Here is a 17,822-nt window from a genome sequence, read left to right as displayed (position 1 = left end):
GTTCATACAATATTGAACTATCACGATGTAGAAAGTGGAAGGCCTTCTGATTTTACTTTCTGCGAACTACTAGCAAAATCTTCTAAGATTGACTTCAGGGATTTCAAAATTAGATATTTCTGTTAAATTGACTTTTAAACCTCTAGTAAAACAAAAATCTTGATATTTGTACTATCAGCCTTGAAATGATTTAATCTTCAACGTAAAACTTATATCTTTAGGAATAACTTATTGTTTTATAGGTATCTATAAGGAATTATTTACCTATATCATAATTATTGATATTTAAAATTGTAACTCTAAAAGTAGTGTATTAAATATCACTCTTAGTTTAGTCATAGAGATACTATTAGGGTCAAATGAGACTGTGCCTACTGAGCATTCAGCAAATCATCCAACAAAAATAATTCTAGATTATTATTGGTGAAATTTCATGCCCCTAAATAGCTAACAAACCTTGAGGCGTTTTTCCAAGAATTTGGCGCCACCATCAGCTCCATATGAAAACTCGTATGGGAAACTCCAGTCTCGAACAAGAAATATCAGACTCTAAAAAACAGTAAGAAAGGATTGATAAGGGGATCTTCAGGTGCCTCCATCTGCTTTTCACTGAAGCCGTTTATAATATCATTGTCATTTGATTAGTGTTTTTTACTGTTAATGCATTGTGGAATTAAAAAGCAAACAAAACCTTTCAAAGTTTCTGAGTGGTCCCTCCCCTATAAGGTCATCCTATGTGTTGCCACTAAGTGTGAACAGAAAGCTGCCTACAAGATGCCAAGGTGAATGCATCCCACTGAGAGATGAGACGTAAGAGATGACCCTCAAACTGGCTGAATGGAACTCTGTAACTATAACCAGATTTTGTGTAGAACATGTTTCTATGGGTCTTCCTAGGTTTGATGGCTGTGAATGCAGGTATAAGATATAAGATCAGCTTTTCTTTTTTAAAGAAATTATTTTAATGTTTTTATAGAAATGATACATAAACACAGTCATCATAAAAAGTTCAAACTCCTAGATAGCAAAGTCCAGAAGAAAAAAAAATTAAATATACCCCAAATCCCATCTCCTGGATTTAACCATAGTTAGCATTTGATGAACATGATCCAGTCATTTCCCTAGCAATATACACAAATGGAGGAGGGCTGAAGGGAAGAAAAAAGGAGAAAAGTAATTTCATAAAAAGTGAAATTGTTTTATATGTGGCATTTTAAATAGAAAGTATTAAAATATACTTGGAATTAACTGTCTAAAAGAAAAATGAGGTGATATTTAAAACATTGCTGAATTTCAAGTAAATGATTTTTCACCATTACAAGTTCTGACAAATTCTTTTGAAGTTAAGAAAAAAAGATTTTGAAAAACATTGAACTGAAAGTCAAATATTCAGCCTTCTGAATATTTTGCTTGCCTGTTCCAAGACTGTTCTAATGTTTCATTATACTAGTAAAATGGCTCAATCCTTGTGGTGTTGCAGTTTTCACATGCTTAGTATTTTTTTAATTCTTATTTAAATAGAGTACTGTATAATAAACTACTAATGATATCTTGAAATTATTCTGTATGGAAATATATTTAGAAAAGTGGTTTTTGAGCCACTGTCCTATTCTTGGTAAGCTTTTTGTGTAAAAAAATAGTTCACTCTTGAGTGTGCAAGTCCATTTGCAAAGAATTTCAATTATTCTTTAACATTAGAACACATAATTGTAGACATTCTAAGCATCTGTCAGTGGAGTCTACTAACTACACAAAGAAGGCATGTGAGCCCTCTAGATTGAAAATGTATGTGTCACTTTGGAGAACTGAAGTTACATTCACAACCATTCGAAATGTTGCCAGCTAATCACATTTACTGCTAATAAAATTAATGTGTAAGTAAAAAAAAGTTTACTTTTTAAATCTTTAAGTCATACACAAAACTAAACATATAAGTATATGGCTTAACGAATTTTCACAAACTGAACACACCATGTAACCAGCACCTAGATCAAGAGAGAGAGAAAGTCCAGTACGCCGCAAGCCCCTACTCCTGTTATCTTCTAGTCATTAGTCCTTGCCCAAGGGTAACCACTAGTCTGATTTCTAACTAATTTAACCATAGATTAGTTTTGCCTGTTTTTATAATTTATATAAGTAAAATCATACATGATGTATTCTTCTGGTCTGGCTTTTTCACTCAACATTACTTTTGTGAAATTCATCATATTATTACATGATTGCTTATCACACAGTCATTACTGCACAAATTTCCATTATGTGAATAATCATTCATTCTACTGTAGATGGGCATTTCAGTGTTTCTAGTTTTTGGCTGGTATGAATAGTGCTGCTATGAACATTCAAGAGTCTTTTGGTTAACATATGTACACATTTCCTTTGGGTTTATACCCAGAAGCAGAATTACTGGGTAATAGAGTATGCATATGTTCTGGATCTGTTGATACTCTTCAGTTTTCCAAAGTGCCGTACCAATTTATAATCTCACCAGCAGTGTTAGAGGGCTCCTGATGTGTAACATCCTCTCCAACACTTGGTATTTTCTTTTAAATTTTAACCATTCCGGTAAATTTTAACCATTCTGGAGGGTGGGGGGTAGTAGCCCATTGTGGTTTCAATATGCATTTCCCTGACGACTAATGAAATGGAGCACCCATATGTTCATTGGCCCTTTGTGTTCATTTTCTTTTGTGAAGTGCCTGATCAGGTCTTTTGTCAATGTTTCTATTGGTTGTCTATCTTTCCTTATTGGTTTGGAGTCATGCTTTTTAAATATATGTTTCACTTTTAACTCCCTGCAATGATTTAGCATTCTTAAACTTCCTCTTACCACTCTTCCCTTCTATCTGCTATTTTTTTATTTTTTTATTTTATTTTATTTTTTTTTTGTTCCCTACACAGACATAAAACTATCTGCTATTTTTGTTGTTGTTGTTGTCATAACTTTGAAATAAAACCAATAGCAGTTTTAGTATAAATGTTTAAAATATAATGAACATTGAAAGATATCACAAATGCATGTGAAATTGTAAGAGAATTTATTTATGTGCTACTGCTAAGTGCTCCCATATTATCCTGAACTTCCCCTATTATAATATTTAATACTAGAATTTGATGGACATATTTCAGTTGAAAGTAATAAAATCCAATTCTAACAAGCTTAAGCTAAAAATCAGAGAATTTATTATTGGTTCCATAACTGGAAAGGTCAGTGGTGTAGCTGATTTCAGTAGGACTCAGGACGCTTAAATGACATCACTAAGGCTCTTTCTCCAATCAGTTCTCCTACGTGATGGCCAAGATCACCACTGAGATCCAGATTCGTGTCCTACCAGCTAAGCAACACCAGTGTGAATCAATTTTTCACGATAACTATGCCAGGAAATTTCCAGGGACTGGCCCACCTTAGATCACATGCCGAGTCTAGAAATAATCACTGTGGTCAAAGGATGGGATGGTCTGAATTGGTATCTCTAAGTAAGGTGTGAATAGCATCAGATTCACCTGAACCAAAGAGAATAGATTCTCTACTGGAAAGAGGAGTTCTACTGCTAGAAGAAGGGGAGGATTGGGAACTAGACAGAAAAAAAAAAATAGATGTCAACATCAGTACTATAATTTTATAGATTGTTAATTATAGATGATAAGCCTTCTAAAGGCAAAACTTAATTAATTTCTTGCTCATTATAGTATCTTTAGGACCTAGAACAATGCCTGGCACAGAATCAGTGCTTATAACAGATTTGTTAATAAATCATTTCCCAATTTTTTAGTTATCAATTTTATAATGTCAAGGTTTAAAATATTTAATATTGATTTAATATTTATCTGCTTTGTATTCATAAAACTCAAAGTTATTTGGTTTTAGTGTTGTATCTAATTGGATTCAGTGCATTAAAAATCCTTTTGCTGTTAACTTCTCCATATCTGAGCTTTTACTTTGAATAAAATATAAGTTGGCTGAATTTTCCCATACAGTTTTTCAAGAAGAGAGAGAGTTACTATATTTCCTGAGTACTCACATTCTCGAGAATATTTTGTTGCCTTTATAGTTAATGGAGAAATTGGCTGGATATAAAATTCTTGAGGTGACTCTTTCAAAACTTTGTCAATTATCATTCATCTATCTTTTCCCATGAAATGTTATTAATACTATGGAAAATTCTGTGTGGACTTTTTGTCCTTAAAAGTTCAATAACTTTACTAAGTATATTGTCATATTGACTGGAATGTATTAGTTTTTCTTAAGGATATAGTATGAGGATGCAAGTTTTACTTGAGGTAAGTTTTCTTCTATCATCTCTTTAAATATTTTTCCTTTATTATCTCTATTATTTTGTCATTTGTTCCATTCATTTCTTCAGGGGCTCTCATTATGCACATGTGGTATACAAGGGGGTGGCAATCCAGGTTTTGTGAGGCCTGAAGCCTACACAACATGTGGGGCAGGGTGGGGCAGGGGAGAAGCCCCTATAAGAAAAAGAATGCAGGCTGAGTGCAGTGGGTCATGCCTATAATCCTAGCACTCTGGGAGGCTGAGGCGGGAGGGTTGCTTGAGCTCAGGAGTTCAAGACCAGCCTCCTGAGCAAAAGTGAGACCCCATGTCTAAAAAAAAAAAAAAGAAAAAGAAAAGAAAAAAAAAAAGAATGCAAAATTAGGCTTGAAAGTGTTTATTTAGAATAAGAAAAATAAAGTATACATTTAAAAAAACTGACAAAATATCACAAACAAAAAAAATACAGAAAAATAACTAACATACCTTTATGATACTTTTTTTCCCAGAGATGTTCTAAGTTCATTTCCTGCCCTTGACCTAGAATCAGATATTTCTCTAAGAAGCACTGGTTTCTTTTAGTGGAATATGATACTTCAAGATTATAATCCTGGCAAATCTATTGAGTTGGTCAGTGTTTCTAGGTCTTCTCAATGGGCAGAGCTAGGATATAATTGTATGTGTGTGTGATAAAACATCTCATAAATTCATACTGACATTTCTAATTCAAATTGAGGACTATAGAGTTTCCACTGGACTTCTATATTACATCCAGATCTCCTTGTCAAAGAATCTTGAATCAAGAATCTTGTTCTTTAGGTATAGGAGATGAATGAATTATGATATCCCACAGTTATTCATTTTTTAAATGCTATAATACATACACAATATCCTCAGAGTAGCAGTACTACTACTATCATCAACTACTAGGAATATTTAATGAAAACATTAAAAAAAATTGGCATATGTTTTCATTCTTCTACTTTTTTATCAATCTAGTTATAAAAGATAGGCATTATGTATGGTATTCTCTATTTATCCTTCACTTAGTCTTAGTTCCACAAATATATATTTAATGCTCACCACTAGTCCTTGTGTCATCTTTGCTTATCTGAAGCCCATTCTTTAGTAGATTTCTCATTAAGGGTCATGGGAACAATATTCCTTCCATTCTTACATGTTCATTAACAGTTGGGGCCCTTCAGACAGAGTGGTACAATGGACACTAGAGACTCAGAAGTGGGGAAAGAGGAGTGAGGGAAGAAAAACTGCTTCTCGGCTGCAATGTACACTATCTGGACAACAAGTACCCTAAAAACCCAGACATCACTATACAATTCCTCTATGTAACCAAAACCCACTTGTATCCCTAAATCTATCGAAATAAATTTAAAAAAAGAATTTTGGCCCTTTATACCTGAAAGTCAATTTTGCTGGATATAAAATCCTTGGATCACATCTTTTTTCCTTAAACAGGGACACTTAGTGTGTGATTATGGACATTTCTTGTTTCACTAAGATGGAGCCTCTCCTCCCTCTTTTTTTGTTTTGTAGATTCTTGTGGAGAGAGGAGAGATTCTTGTGGAAAGGAGAATTTAAAAATACTTATATCTACTACCTTTAATAGTCTACTAACTTAAAAAAGATGCCCATTTTTGTCACAATTTGTCAAAATAAAATAATTTATATTTGGAACATTTCTACTTAAAACATGTATTTTGAAAATAGAGGTTAGGAAGCAACTTTTGGAAAATAGAGGCTCAAGAACCAGGATAAATGAAACCAAGTATGTGGATTTGGCTATATTTTGCATTTTTCTTGTGCACTTTTAGTTTCATTTCTTTGTCTTTTTCACTGGGCATCTTCCCAGTTCAAAATAATGAGGACCATATGTACAACAGAAGCAAATATAAAGTTTTATTTTTTTAAATTAGGAATCTATATAATAATCATGAAATCATTGCCAATGTTCCAACTCCTGGGTTCCCTGCCTGATGCTCCCATCCAACGATATGCTGGTAAACTAGCTTTCTGACAAAAAAAAAAAAAAAAAGAGCCTGATTTGTAGCATTTGCCAATTTCTGTGGTGTAAGTACAACCACCATGGTTGATTTCAAGCTACTAAGTGTTTAATAACTGGTTTATAAAATTCCAGAATATTTAGTAATTGGTTCTCATGAACAGGGATGACCTAGCCCCAGCATATCCACTGCCTCATCCCCTCCCAAGATAATCTGTATGAGTTACATAGATCATGTCTGGATCTTTATGAATTCCAGTCCTTATTTCAAAAGCCATCAGTTTTTCTACACTGCTGAAATCTTGGTTTGTTTACATATATAGGTACAGATAAAAACCAAGAATATAAATTAGCCTAATTTGCTCAGATAAAAACATATGAAGTCATAAATACTTTTTTAATGAATTAAATTCAGTCAGGAACTGGGGCAAATAATGGACCTATGCTATATATATACTACAAATGATATATATATTTATTTTATTATGTTAACCTCCCTTTGGAGACTATCCTTTAGGAAAATTATTCAAGAGGAGTGTTATAACACCACTATGAATGATAGTGTAAAACTGAAATAAATCCAAATGCTCAACAATTGGGGGATGGCTATACAAACTATGGCGTATCAATATGATATTGGCCCCCAAGATCACTGCTCTGGTATTCACATCTTTGTTTAGTCCTCTCCCACATTATGCCAGGGTTGACTGACAGAAAATGGCAGAACTGATGGTATGTCACTTCCAAGATTACATTATAAAAAAAATTGTGGCTTCTCTCCTGGCCACTTACTTTCTCCCAAGTGGATGACTCACTGTCAGCAGCCCCACGGAAAGGCCCACGTTTAAGGAGTTGAAGGCTCCTGCCAACAGCCATGTGCATGAGCTTGGAGGTGGATCCTCCAGTTAAGTCTTAGGGAATGTCTCCCTGGCCAACATCTTGAGTATAATTTCATGAGAGACCCAGAGCCAAAACCATGCAGGCTAAACTGTTCCAGTTTCCTCACCTTCAAAACTTGTGGGAGTTAATGAAAATTTGTGGTTTGGAATGATTTGTTATACAAGAAAAGATAACATTACAGCTTATCTTAAATTTCTTGCCATTTGAGCCATTCTTCTTTCCCCTTTATCAATTGTTGAACTCCCCTGTATGCTCATATTCAGGGTATGACCCATCTGGCTGGTGATATGTAACTGCAGGGAGGAGCTAAATTCTAGAGCTTAGCTTGGGCTCCCTCTGATAAATTTAGATTGAAGAGTCGCGCTTCAGGTGGACAGTCTATGGTGTTTAAGTCTGTACCTCCCTCCAGGTACTGTTTTTAAGGGCTGCTGCACTGAATTATAATCGAAAGGGGTGGCCTTGCAAAAATAACAGGAAAATATCTAATCCCACAATTTCCTCAGTAACAGTTAAAGATCAATCCTATGAGTTCTCTCACTAACAGGTACCCTGCAGGAGTTCTGTTTTGTACAACTTCTGAAAAGAGCTGAATGGATGGAAAAGATATGTAAATCTCTCTTTCAAAAAAAAATTTTTTTTTGTTTGAGAATCTGCTTTTACAAAGTTTCTGAGTAAATAGCAGGAGAATGAGCTACAGCCTCAACTATATCTCCAGGACAGATTCACATCTCCTGAGATAATCCCATCTCCAAGGAAAGGTGGAGAGGCTAATTCTTAGACTTTGACATACTTGCAGTTTTTGTTATTTACCTGCCACCAAGAAGAAAGGAAGGAGCAGATGTAGCAGTTTCTCAGCTGTATCCTACCATTTTTACAACCCCCTTTAAAAAGCATCAATAGCTGGTTTTTGGGGCCAGCATATTCTTCCTTTTTCCATCTTCGTGCTGGTCCTTTTCCCCTTCCCCAGGGAAAAGTAAATAAACCTCTTCCTTCTATCCTAATCTCTGTATGAGAAATCTTTCTCTACCCGTGCTGTGAGCACCTACCAGGCTTTCCACCCTAACAATAATATCCTTGTTCTTGGTATTTAAAGAGGGGCAGGAGCAGAAAGGAGCACTAAAGGGCCAGGTGCTACTCAGTCCAAGTTCGATATTTCCCTGACGTTATCCTGCTGTCCCCAGCAAGGGCCAGGCTGGCAGCTGTTTTGATACTCAATGGCAATGGAACAGGTTAATGTGTAAGAAAGAAAAGGGCACCTTTAAAACATTCCCCCCAACCCAATATCCTCTCTGATGCTCAGTCAACTTTTGCTGCTGCTTGCAACCTCTTTTATTGTCCCAGGAGTCTTGTTTGTTTGTTTTTAGCTTTTATTTTTGACAAATTCATCAGTTTCTTCTGGTTTCTATGACATCTCTAGGGCTGAGTTCAGGGAAGAAAAGCCGATTTTCTGGTGGGAACCAGAATGTCCAATTCATCTTTTTTATACCCCAATTTTTTTTAATAATTAATAAAATTTCCATTTCCCTATTTCTATCTTCTCCTTGCGTCAAACAGCATTAAATAGGTATTCAAAAATGCTTCTTCAATGAAATAAAGAAAATGAAAAAGAAACATGACCTTAACTAATTAATTAATATACCATATTATAGTCTTCAGGAAAATCTATTAAGAATTTACCATCATTTAACCTGCACTTACCTGAAATGGTTTCAGGAATGTTTCCTCCATTGCTAGTCTGCCATACTCAGTGAAAAGCTAGAAGAAAAATTACATATACATATATACACCAACACAGAAAGAAAGAGAGAGAACACTTCAGTATCTGCTAAGTATTACTTCTTGGCTCTCTTCTGTTCGTTTTTTTCCCCTACTTGTAACAGAATACTGTGTGTTATTAAGATTATGATAATCATTTTCAGGTAATAAGTACTGGACAGGTAAAACAGAGCTATGGTAATTAGATATTTAAAAATTAAAGACATTTAAAGTACATTTAAAAAATAAAGTTTTCATTTGAAAATGAATACTGTTTATCTCTAGAATGTGACTTAATTTTTTGTAGGTAAGAATGGGGAGAAGAAAACAGATGTTAAATGACCTTTCAAAGCAGGGTTTGCATAGATTAGACCAGAGAGCCATAAACTATATAGGATACATTTACAAAAGTTGTTGCCTGAGGAAATTTAATGACACAATGGCCTGGATTATTACAAAGGCATTAGGCATTGGCCTTAAAAAGTGGAGAATCAAATACACTGCCTTCTCTTATTTTTTATTGCTCCCAATTGAGATCATGATGCACGATAATATGAGTTTTGTGTTGCCAACGTAAGATTTTTGGAGAACATAGACTTGAGGGGGTAACTGTGACTGAGCCTCTGATAAAAGTTTTATCCAGACTGGCCCAGTGGCTTTCTCCATAGAACACAGGAAATGCCACTTCCTACACAAGAGTGACAAGCCACAGTGGCTTCTCAGAGCTGGGGAAGAAAGCTGACATACAAGATTTCCATCTTTTACCCCTTTAGAGTAGCACCCCAAGCACCACACTGCCTCTCCTGTGGGACCTATGAGAATCTAGAAAGCAAACATAATTATTAGGCACCTGATTAGAGTGATGAAGTCTGGAATATCATGTCTAAAAGGCAGCTGATCCAGGAATACTCTCATTAGAATCATTTACTAACATAATTTGAATTCATAACAACTTTTTAAGAAGGCTGAGATATTGTAATTTATAGGAAAATTTTTAAATTACCTCCAAAAATATTATGCAATATCAAAGTCCAAAACCAGCACTTTTTTTTAGAAACCTTTAAACTAGTATCAAACAACGCCATGTCATTAACTTGGAAAGTAGTTGGCTAGGTTATGACACATGCCCAAAGAAGTAATTGTTCTTATTGTGAAAAACATCTAACAATTATTCAGCATATTGCCTATTTGTCAGTGTTACCGAAAACTTGGCACTTGTCCTCAAGGCCACATCAGAAGAACGAGAACAAGTGGTTTGAGGAGGAGGAAAGAGAAGTTTATTACTTTGCCAGCAAAGGAGGAAAAATGGTAGACCTTCTCATCTCAAAATCCAAATTTCCTGAACATAAGCAGAAATATAGAGCTTTTAAAGGGAGGGCCCCTCAGTTCTAGGCTATTGTGGTTAATTCTAATTGTCCCATCTCTGCCAAAGACAAAGCCTGTGACCTCAGCCAGCAGCCCACCTGGAGGGGCTGGTGCTGCCTGGGATAGCTGAGTTATCTCTTTTAACAAAGGACTTAACCTGCCTCAGGGATGCAGGCCGGGCTGCAGTTCCCAAAAAGAGTGGGGGAAGTTTTAAAGAGACAGAAAAGATATGTATTTTTTTCTTCAGGCCCTTCCCTCTGTTACAGTAGATGGTCGGTGTGAGGTATTTGGTAGCATGCTGGATGTGAATTCTAAATGATATTTCCAATGTCTTAAATTACTCTGTTCTATCATCCTTTGTTATTGTTAAATTTGCACATTTTGCTACATGGCTCTGATAGCCAAGATAGCATATTTTTTGGATAACATAATATATTGAAAGCAAATTTTTCTGTAAAATATGCAGAAGGAAAACTATCAGAGAAATAATAGGTTTTCCTATGTAACCAAGAATAACATAAATTGAAAGAGAGCAGAGAGTATTACAGAGATGTGAATCATCTTTAGGAAACACCTAACCTTTTCGTTCTTTGAGATTTAAACACTGCTTGAAGAGTGGAAGGAGCCCGGTCACATGGCCAGATTTTTATTCCCACTCTACCATTACTTAGCCATATAAGTTTCAACAAGTCATTTATTTCTTTTGGCCTCATTTTCCTCATTTATAAAATATAAAGGATAAATTGGGTATTGCTGAGGTCTATTTCAGATCTGAAATAGAATTCTATTAGTTATCATCAAGTCAACCCTCACAGTTCTTGTCTACAAAGTGGTCCACAGGAAAAAATATGGCATATATCAGATATCATACTAACAATGATCAAATCCCTGACCTTAAGACTTCAACTTCACATTTTGGGTAATTTTTAAACCAAAGATTCTCTACTCTGATTTGCCATATATGTTCACATATACAGGACTGACAGTATGCAGCTTTACAGCAACAAACAAATTTAAAAATTGAATTAGAAAGAACATAATCATACAGAGCCAGAAAAAGAAACCTGGAAATAGCCCCATTCAGTTATGTTTCTAAATCATCCCCAAACATTCTGCTATGCATGTTCAAAAGACTACCACATATACAAAAAAGCATGTAAATATTGTTACCTGAAGGTGCTGAAGATCATCCTCCTGGACATTTTGGGATAAGTTATATACCTTGATTAAGAAATAAAGTCAAAATGAGAAGATAATTGGCATCATCCTAAGCACTTACTTTGTCATTCTCTATTTTTCTAACTATCACTTATCACAAAATTAAACTCTCTTACATACATGCTTACATAATGATATTTATAAGACCTTAAAAGAGGAGTAAAAGAAACTTGAGAGACAATAAACAATGTATAATGATCATAAAGTGGTTCCAAAAACAAATAGTCACCTGTTCTGGAGACAGAATATTAAAATTATTTTATGAACCCAATTTAGCAATTAGTAAAAAAAAAAAACCATTCTTCTAAGGATACCAAAATAATAGCAATCTAAATCTGAGCAACCCATATGAAGATTTTATTTTGAAAAATTATGTTGACTTCTTCACAATTATTTTACTTATCATCACATAAAAGTTAGGTTCTGAATATCATGTCACATCCTTATACATATGCATTATTGTCTCATGAACAGATCACAGCATTAAGATGACATTTTTTTTGAGAGGAATAAATATCATTAACTTCAAAGAAAAGTTAAAGATGTCTACATGTTTATGTAATGATACAAACATATACTCTGTGTACTTATTTAAATAACAGACTATTTCTGTCATTTAATAATTATTATAAGTAATTATTAATAAAATAAATAATAAAAACAATAAAATTAGGCAATACTGTGGACTTACCAGATTTTTCTATAAAAATATTCAGTGTATTCAGGTCAAATATAAATAGTAAATAGTAAAGGCAAAGTCTATATCATTTTAACTGGCTTGTGTAAGTGGTTTATACTGTCAGTTATGAATAAATTAGATATTAAGTCAGTTATTTTAAAGGCTCACTCAAGAAGTAGATTTTTGCACCACAAAAAATATGTATGTTAGGTAACACATATGTAAATTAGGTTGACTGAGGCGTTCCACAATGTATACATATTTCAAAATATATCACACACGATTAATATATACAATTTTTGTCAATTTTTAAAAAGTAGATTTTTAAAAGCTAGTCAATCATTATAACCATGACTTTTTTCCACAGCTTTTACTTTAAAGTCCTTTATAACTGAGGTCCCCAACACCGGGGCGCATACTGGTCTGTGGCGGGTTAGGAACCCGGCTGCACAGCAGGAGGTGGCCGGCAGGGTAAGCCAACATAGCTTCACTGTATTTAGGCCCCTCCCCATTGCTCACGTCACTGCCTGAGCTCCGCCTCCTGTCGGATCAGCAGCCACATCAGATTCTCACAGGAGCCCGAACCCTACTGTAAACTGCACATGTGAGGGATCTAGGTTGCCTGCTCCTTACGAAAGTCTGTGGCCTAATGATCTAAGGTGGAGCTGAGGTGGTGAAGCTAGCGCTAGGGAGCGGCTGCAAATACAGATTATCATTAGCAGAGAGGTTTCACTGCACAATAAATGTAATGTGCTTGAATCGTCCTGAAACCATCCTCCCTCTTCCTTATCCCGCCCTGGTCTGTGGAAAAATTGTCTTCCATGAAACCAGTCACTGGTGCCAAAAAGGTTGGGGACCGCTGCTTTAGAAAACAAATTCAATCTACCTTTCCTCCTCTTATTTACCCTCTCTTGGTTGTCCTAACCACATATGATGCCCTTGTTGCCAATTCATACTCGCTCCATCTTCTATACTTGCTTATATCAGCCTTGACTTACTCATCCTAACTACTTTGCCTTTCCTGCCTTTTTAAGAAACTACCACACCTTTTTTTTTTTTTTTTATTGATCTGCTCTGTTTCTTGGCCACTCTCTCTTCTTGCTCCCTCCAGTGAATTGAAAAATGTCTAAAAACAGTCTTAAAATCCTTTATGCTATATGTTTTTTGGTTATAATAAAATTTTTCAAGGATTTTCAGGACAATTTAGAAAGCCTACAATAACCTCAAAAACAATATTTTTAAAAAGAGAAAGAAAAAAGGAAAGGACAAGAAGATAAAAAATTTAAAGGCAGCTGGTAATCCTAGCACTCTGGGAAGTCGAGGCGGGAGGATTGTTCAACGTCAGGAGTTCAAGACCAGCCTGAGCAAGGAGACCCCGTCTCTACTAAAAATAGAAAGAAATGATCCGCACAGCTAAAAATATATATAGAAAAAAAATTAGCTGGGCATGGTGGCACATGCCTGTAGTCCCAGCTACTTGGAGGCTGACGCAGAAGGATTGCTTAAGCCCAGGAGTTTGAGGTTGCTGTGAGCTAGGCTGATGCCACGGCACTTTAGCCCAGGCAACAGAGCGAGACTCTGTCTCAAAAAAAAAAAAAAAAAAAAAAAAAAAAAAAAAAAAAAAATTAAAGGCATTTACTTTCTTAAATGTATATTAAGGTGTTTTAAAAAGCTATGAACACACATAAGTGTTTTTACATTTAGAAACGTTTCCACTGGCTATGTAAAACAAAATTATATATATATAAATCCTGTTTCATTAAATATAACTTATAGTAGATGGCCCCAATGTATACACATATGAGATTTAATATTATTGATTTTATTGTAGGCTTTAAATAGAAAAAATATCCATAAGATAATATATCCTTTTCTGACTAAAGCAGTCACTTTGAAAATTTATCAGTAATTAGACTACAATAACAAAAACAATTCTACTCTAATAGAAATCACAAAAACTGTTATGCTAATTGAGTCACATAATACATATGATTTGCCATTGCCGTTGCTTATCTTACTATCATATGTATGTAGAAACATATATACTCATAATTTTAGTTAAAGAAACATCCATCAAAATGAGTTTATTTTAGCCCATACCTGTATTGAGCTGATCATTGTGCTAAGGGCAAATACTGTGGCCGAATCTCTCAAAGTTGATTGACTATCAAAGGTTCCCTGAGTATCCATCAATAACACTGCAACCTATAAGCAAGTACATTATTGATATATTATAGAATTTCTAGGGTATTAGGATTACCACAACATTAACATCATAAGAACTAAAGCAAAGCATTATCAATGAATACTATTTTAGGTAATTTCTTACACATGCCATGAATGCCACAGAAAATAAAAATACTAATTGGGTGCTGATTGCTGAAATAAATTTTCCTTGATAATTCAACATAACACTTTTTGTGGCATTGAAACAAAATGCAGATGTTAGCTTGCTGATCTGTTTTTCTATTGTCTGTATAATTTTGCCTACCTGGATCACAAGAAAGGGAAACAGGGATCATGCAATAGGATGCTACCTCTCCCTTAAGCTTCATGTCAAATGGGCAAAATTAATTTTCAAAAGAGCATTTTCAAGGATCCTGAAAAGTGGTAACTGTTGCAAGTGAAAACTCTCAGTTTTACTTAAGAAGTTAGCATCATACCTTTTTACCATCAGGTTTATTGACAAGGAAGACTTCACTCCATATCTGGATTCCTGTGGTCTCTCGTTCAGATCCACCTCTCCATGAAAAACCAGTCAATGGTTCGTTGTAATCTCCAACCCAATCAACTGATTCCTATAAGTTAATAAAGTCTGCAATATGAAACTAGAAGTGTCTATAGTTTTTTCATTCAACCATTCTGATTCTTATCCCTTTCCAACTCTAGTCAAAAGGAACAATATAGGCATATCTATTGCATTGATATAATCACATTACACATCAAAAAATAATTACATAGGAGCAAACATCTGCCACAGTTTATGCTAGGTTCTGAGGATACAAAGATGAAAAGATATCATTCCAGACCAGAGGAAACTCATATAGCCTAAAAGGGAAATAGACATGCTAACAAACCATTATTATGTAATATGTGCATATCAAAATGGATATGCATTTGTATATAAGGCATAATGTATATAAGGCATAAATGTATATAAGGCATAAATGGAAGCATAGAAAACTCTTGGTCAGGTAAGACTTCACAGGAGAGCTGATGTTTGAGCTAAGACTAGAAGAATATTTAGGAATTTTCCAGGTGAGCAAATTTGGAGAAAGCATTCTGAGAAGAAAGGGAGGGAGAGATGGAGGAAGGAGCATAGTATGTCAGGATATACACAAATGCTTTGGTATGGGGTGAGGAGGGAGCAAGTAGCAGGGAAAGGCTGGCAGATGGCCAGATTCTGAAAGGCCTTATTAGGAAGGTGCTTAAGGGAGTTAGATTTTATCCTGTAGGCAGTAGAGAGTTATGAAGAAGCAGAGATGAATTATCATGACAATTGTGAGTAGAAAGATTATTTTAGAAGCAGGAAGGGCTAGTTAGAAGGGAAGGAAAATGATATCTAGAAAGGGGAAAAGTGGGAGGTATTATAAAGGTCAAAATATGATTGAGGGCTTGAACGAGGGCCAGGACAATGGGGAGGAATAGATGGATGGATTTGAGCAGCCAAAGGAAGGGAGAATAGAAAAAACTGTCAGTTGTATAAAGACTGAAGATTATGTAAGATAGAGAATGGAAAATAACCCTTAGATTTAGTAAGTCATTGTTGACCTTGGTTAATAGTAGTTATACTTATTTTGATATTTGTTAGTGAGAATAAGTCATTAGTTTTTGGAATACTTTATTAGATAATTCTCAAATCTAAAACCTCATATTAAGTAATGCAGAGGAATTTGGGATCAGACTACTTAGATTAATAAGAAGTATATATAAACTATTATAAAAGAAAATTTTATTTTGTTATATCCTATCTTGTTCTATAAAGCACTTTAGACTCTTATAAAGAGCTCAAGTTTGGTTCTTCTATGAATTGGTTTCATTATTTGGCACATACATATTCAATCTTATTACTTCTTCATCTTCACTGTAGGAAAGAAGGTGTACCCTCTGTTTATTGCATATATCATGTTCATTTCTCATAGTCTAGAATGCCCCTTCTTGCTCCCTCTCCTGATCCAGATCTCGCACATCTTGCAAATCTATCCTAAGGTCCAATATTTCTATGAAGCTTTCCCTGATAACTCCTGCCTACACAGATATATCCCTTCCCTGAACTACACTCAGAAACACATGGATTAGCATTTAATGATGCTCTAAATATTAATATTCCATGTATCTTAATTTTGTCTCCTTGTTCAAACTGTGAGATGTCTAAGTGCAAAATCTATGTCTTCTTTGGTATCCACCATAGTGCTTAGCACAATGCAGGGCATGTAGCAGGTAGTCAATAAATACTAACTGATGTAGAAATTAGTCTAATAAGGTGTTGCCTGGAAAAAATCTTGGGATGCATACTGAATAAATTGTGATGATTATGAATTAGCATAATAACAATATTGTAACATTGACTCCAGGCCAGTGATCTACCTCGAGATATTTATTAAAACCCTAAGCCTGAAAAATAATTCTGAAAGGGAAGGAAAATGTCCACAAATAGTTACTTTGTCAGATCTGAAATTCAGCTTGTATCATTTGCTCAAGTATACACTCATAAATAATTTCTCAAAAAAATCACTTTTTGATTACTATGCACCAGGTATAGGATAAACTTAATAACAGTTTTCCTGCTAAGAAGAACATAAATCATCATATTTGAAATTGAATTTTGCCATTCTAATATGAATAATAATTATATATGCAGAAATTAAAGTAGGACTTGCTCTAAACCAGTCAATGATACATGCCCTTATGCAAGGAACAGCAAAATAGTGTTCCTATTCTCTCTTGCTTTCTGAATACTCTACTAGGTGCAGAAAAAGAAAAAAAAAAAGACAATTCTGGCACACTTTAATCTGAGCAAATGCTACTTACTACAAGCAACATGACAAGTAGTATTGAGTATTTCATTCTTATGTTTAACAGTTAAAACTAGGAATATGCCTAAAGCTGTATAATCCCAAAGAGTAGAAAGTATATTAATTTTGTTCATTCAATTTTCCCACCTGTGTTAAGTAGCATACTAACGTTGCTATGTGAGAAATAAAGATCGGTAAGACTTTTGTTTGCCTTCAAAGCCTGAATTATTTCGGTAGTTCTGTTCTTGATTTGTTAGAACTGAGGCTAGAGATAGAAGATGTTAAAGTTAACATTATAAAATTGTTCAAAAATACCTGAAGTATAAATGATCAATCTAAAATGAATAATTATAGTATAAATACATAATACAAACTTCTTTGGGTTGTGTGTCTATTCTGCTTCAACATTTGTATTTGCATCAGAATTGCTATGGACTAAAGAGTAGAAAAATACTAGAATATTTCCATTCCCAACCTTTTGTTCCTCATTAATCTCCTGTTTATCCTTCTGCTTTAGATTCATCTTGGGTCACTTAAAGTCTCATTTCTGTGTCATATGTTGGCTCAAACATTATGACACTATGGGTTGCCTCTAGG

The 17,822-nt window shown here is 34.7% G+C and overlaps 1 protein-coding gene across 2 annotated transcripts in view; it reads right to left on the bottom strand.

Annotated features, from left to right (window-relative positions):
- The window catches only part of ATL1 (atlastin GTPase 1), a 50,689-nt gene that overhangs the window by 17,385 nt on the left and 15,482 nt on the right, over positions 1–17,822 (bottom strand). For both annotated transcript variants that reach the window (XM_069486944.1, XM_069486936.1), the window contains exons 3-7: positions 14,874–15,008; positions 14,311–14,415; positions 11,484–11,534; positions 8,892–8,948; positions 457–549 (exon numbers count right to left, since the gene is read on the bottom strand). In XM_069486944.1, the coding sequence (XP_069343045.1) occupies positions 457–549; positions 8,892–8,948; positions 11,484–11,534; positions 14,311–14,415; positions 14,874–15,008 (441 nt within the window). The remainder of the gene's footprint in view (positions 1–456; positions 550–8,891; positions 8,949–11,483; positions 11,535–14,310; positions 14,416–14,873; positions 15,009–17,822) is intronic.

This window comes from Eulemur rufifrons, chromosome 2, assembly GCF_041146395.1.
Source record: "Eulemur rufifrons isolate Redbay chromosome 2, OSU_ERuf_1, whole genome shotgun sequence".
In the NCBI taxonomy this organism is placed as follows: Eukaryota; Metazoa; Chordata; class Mammalia; order Primates; family Lemuridae; genus Eulemur; species Eulemur rufifrons.
This window is presented reverse-complemented; position numbering and strand designations above follow the sequence as displayed.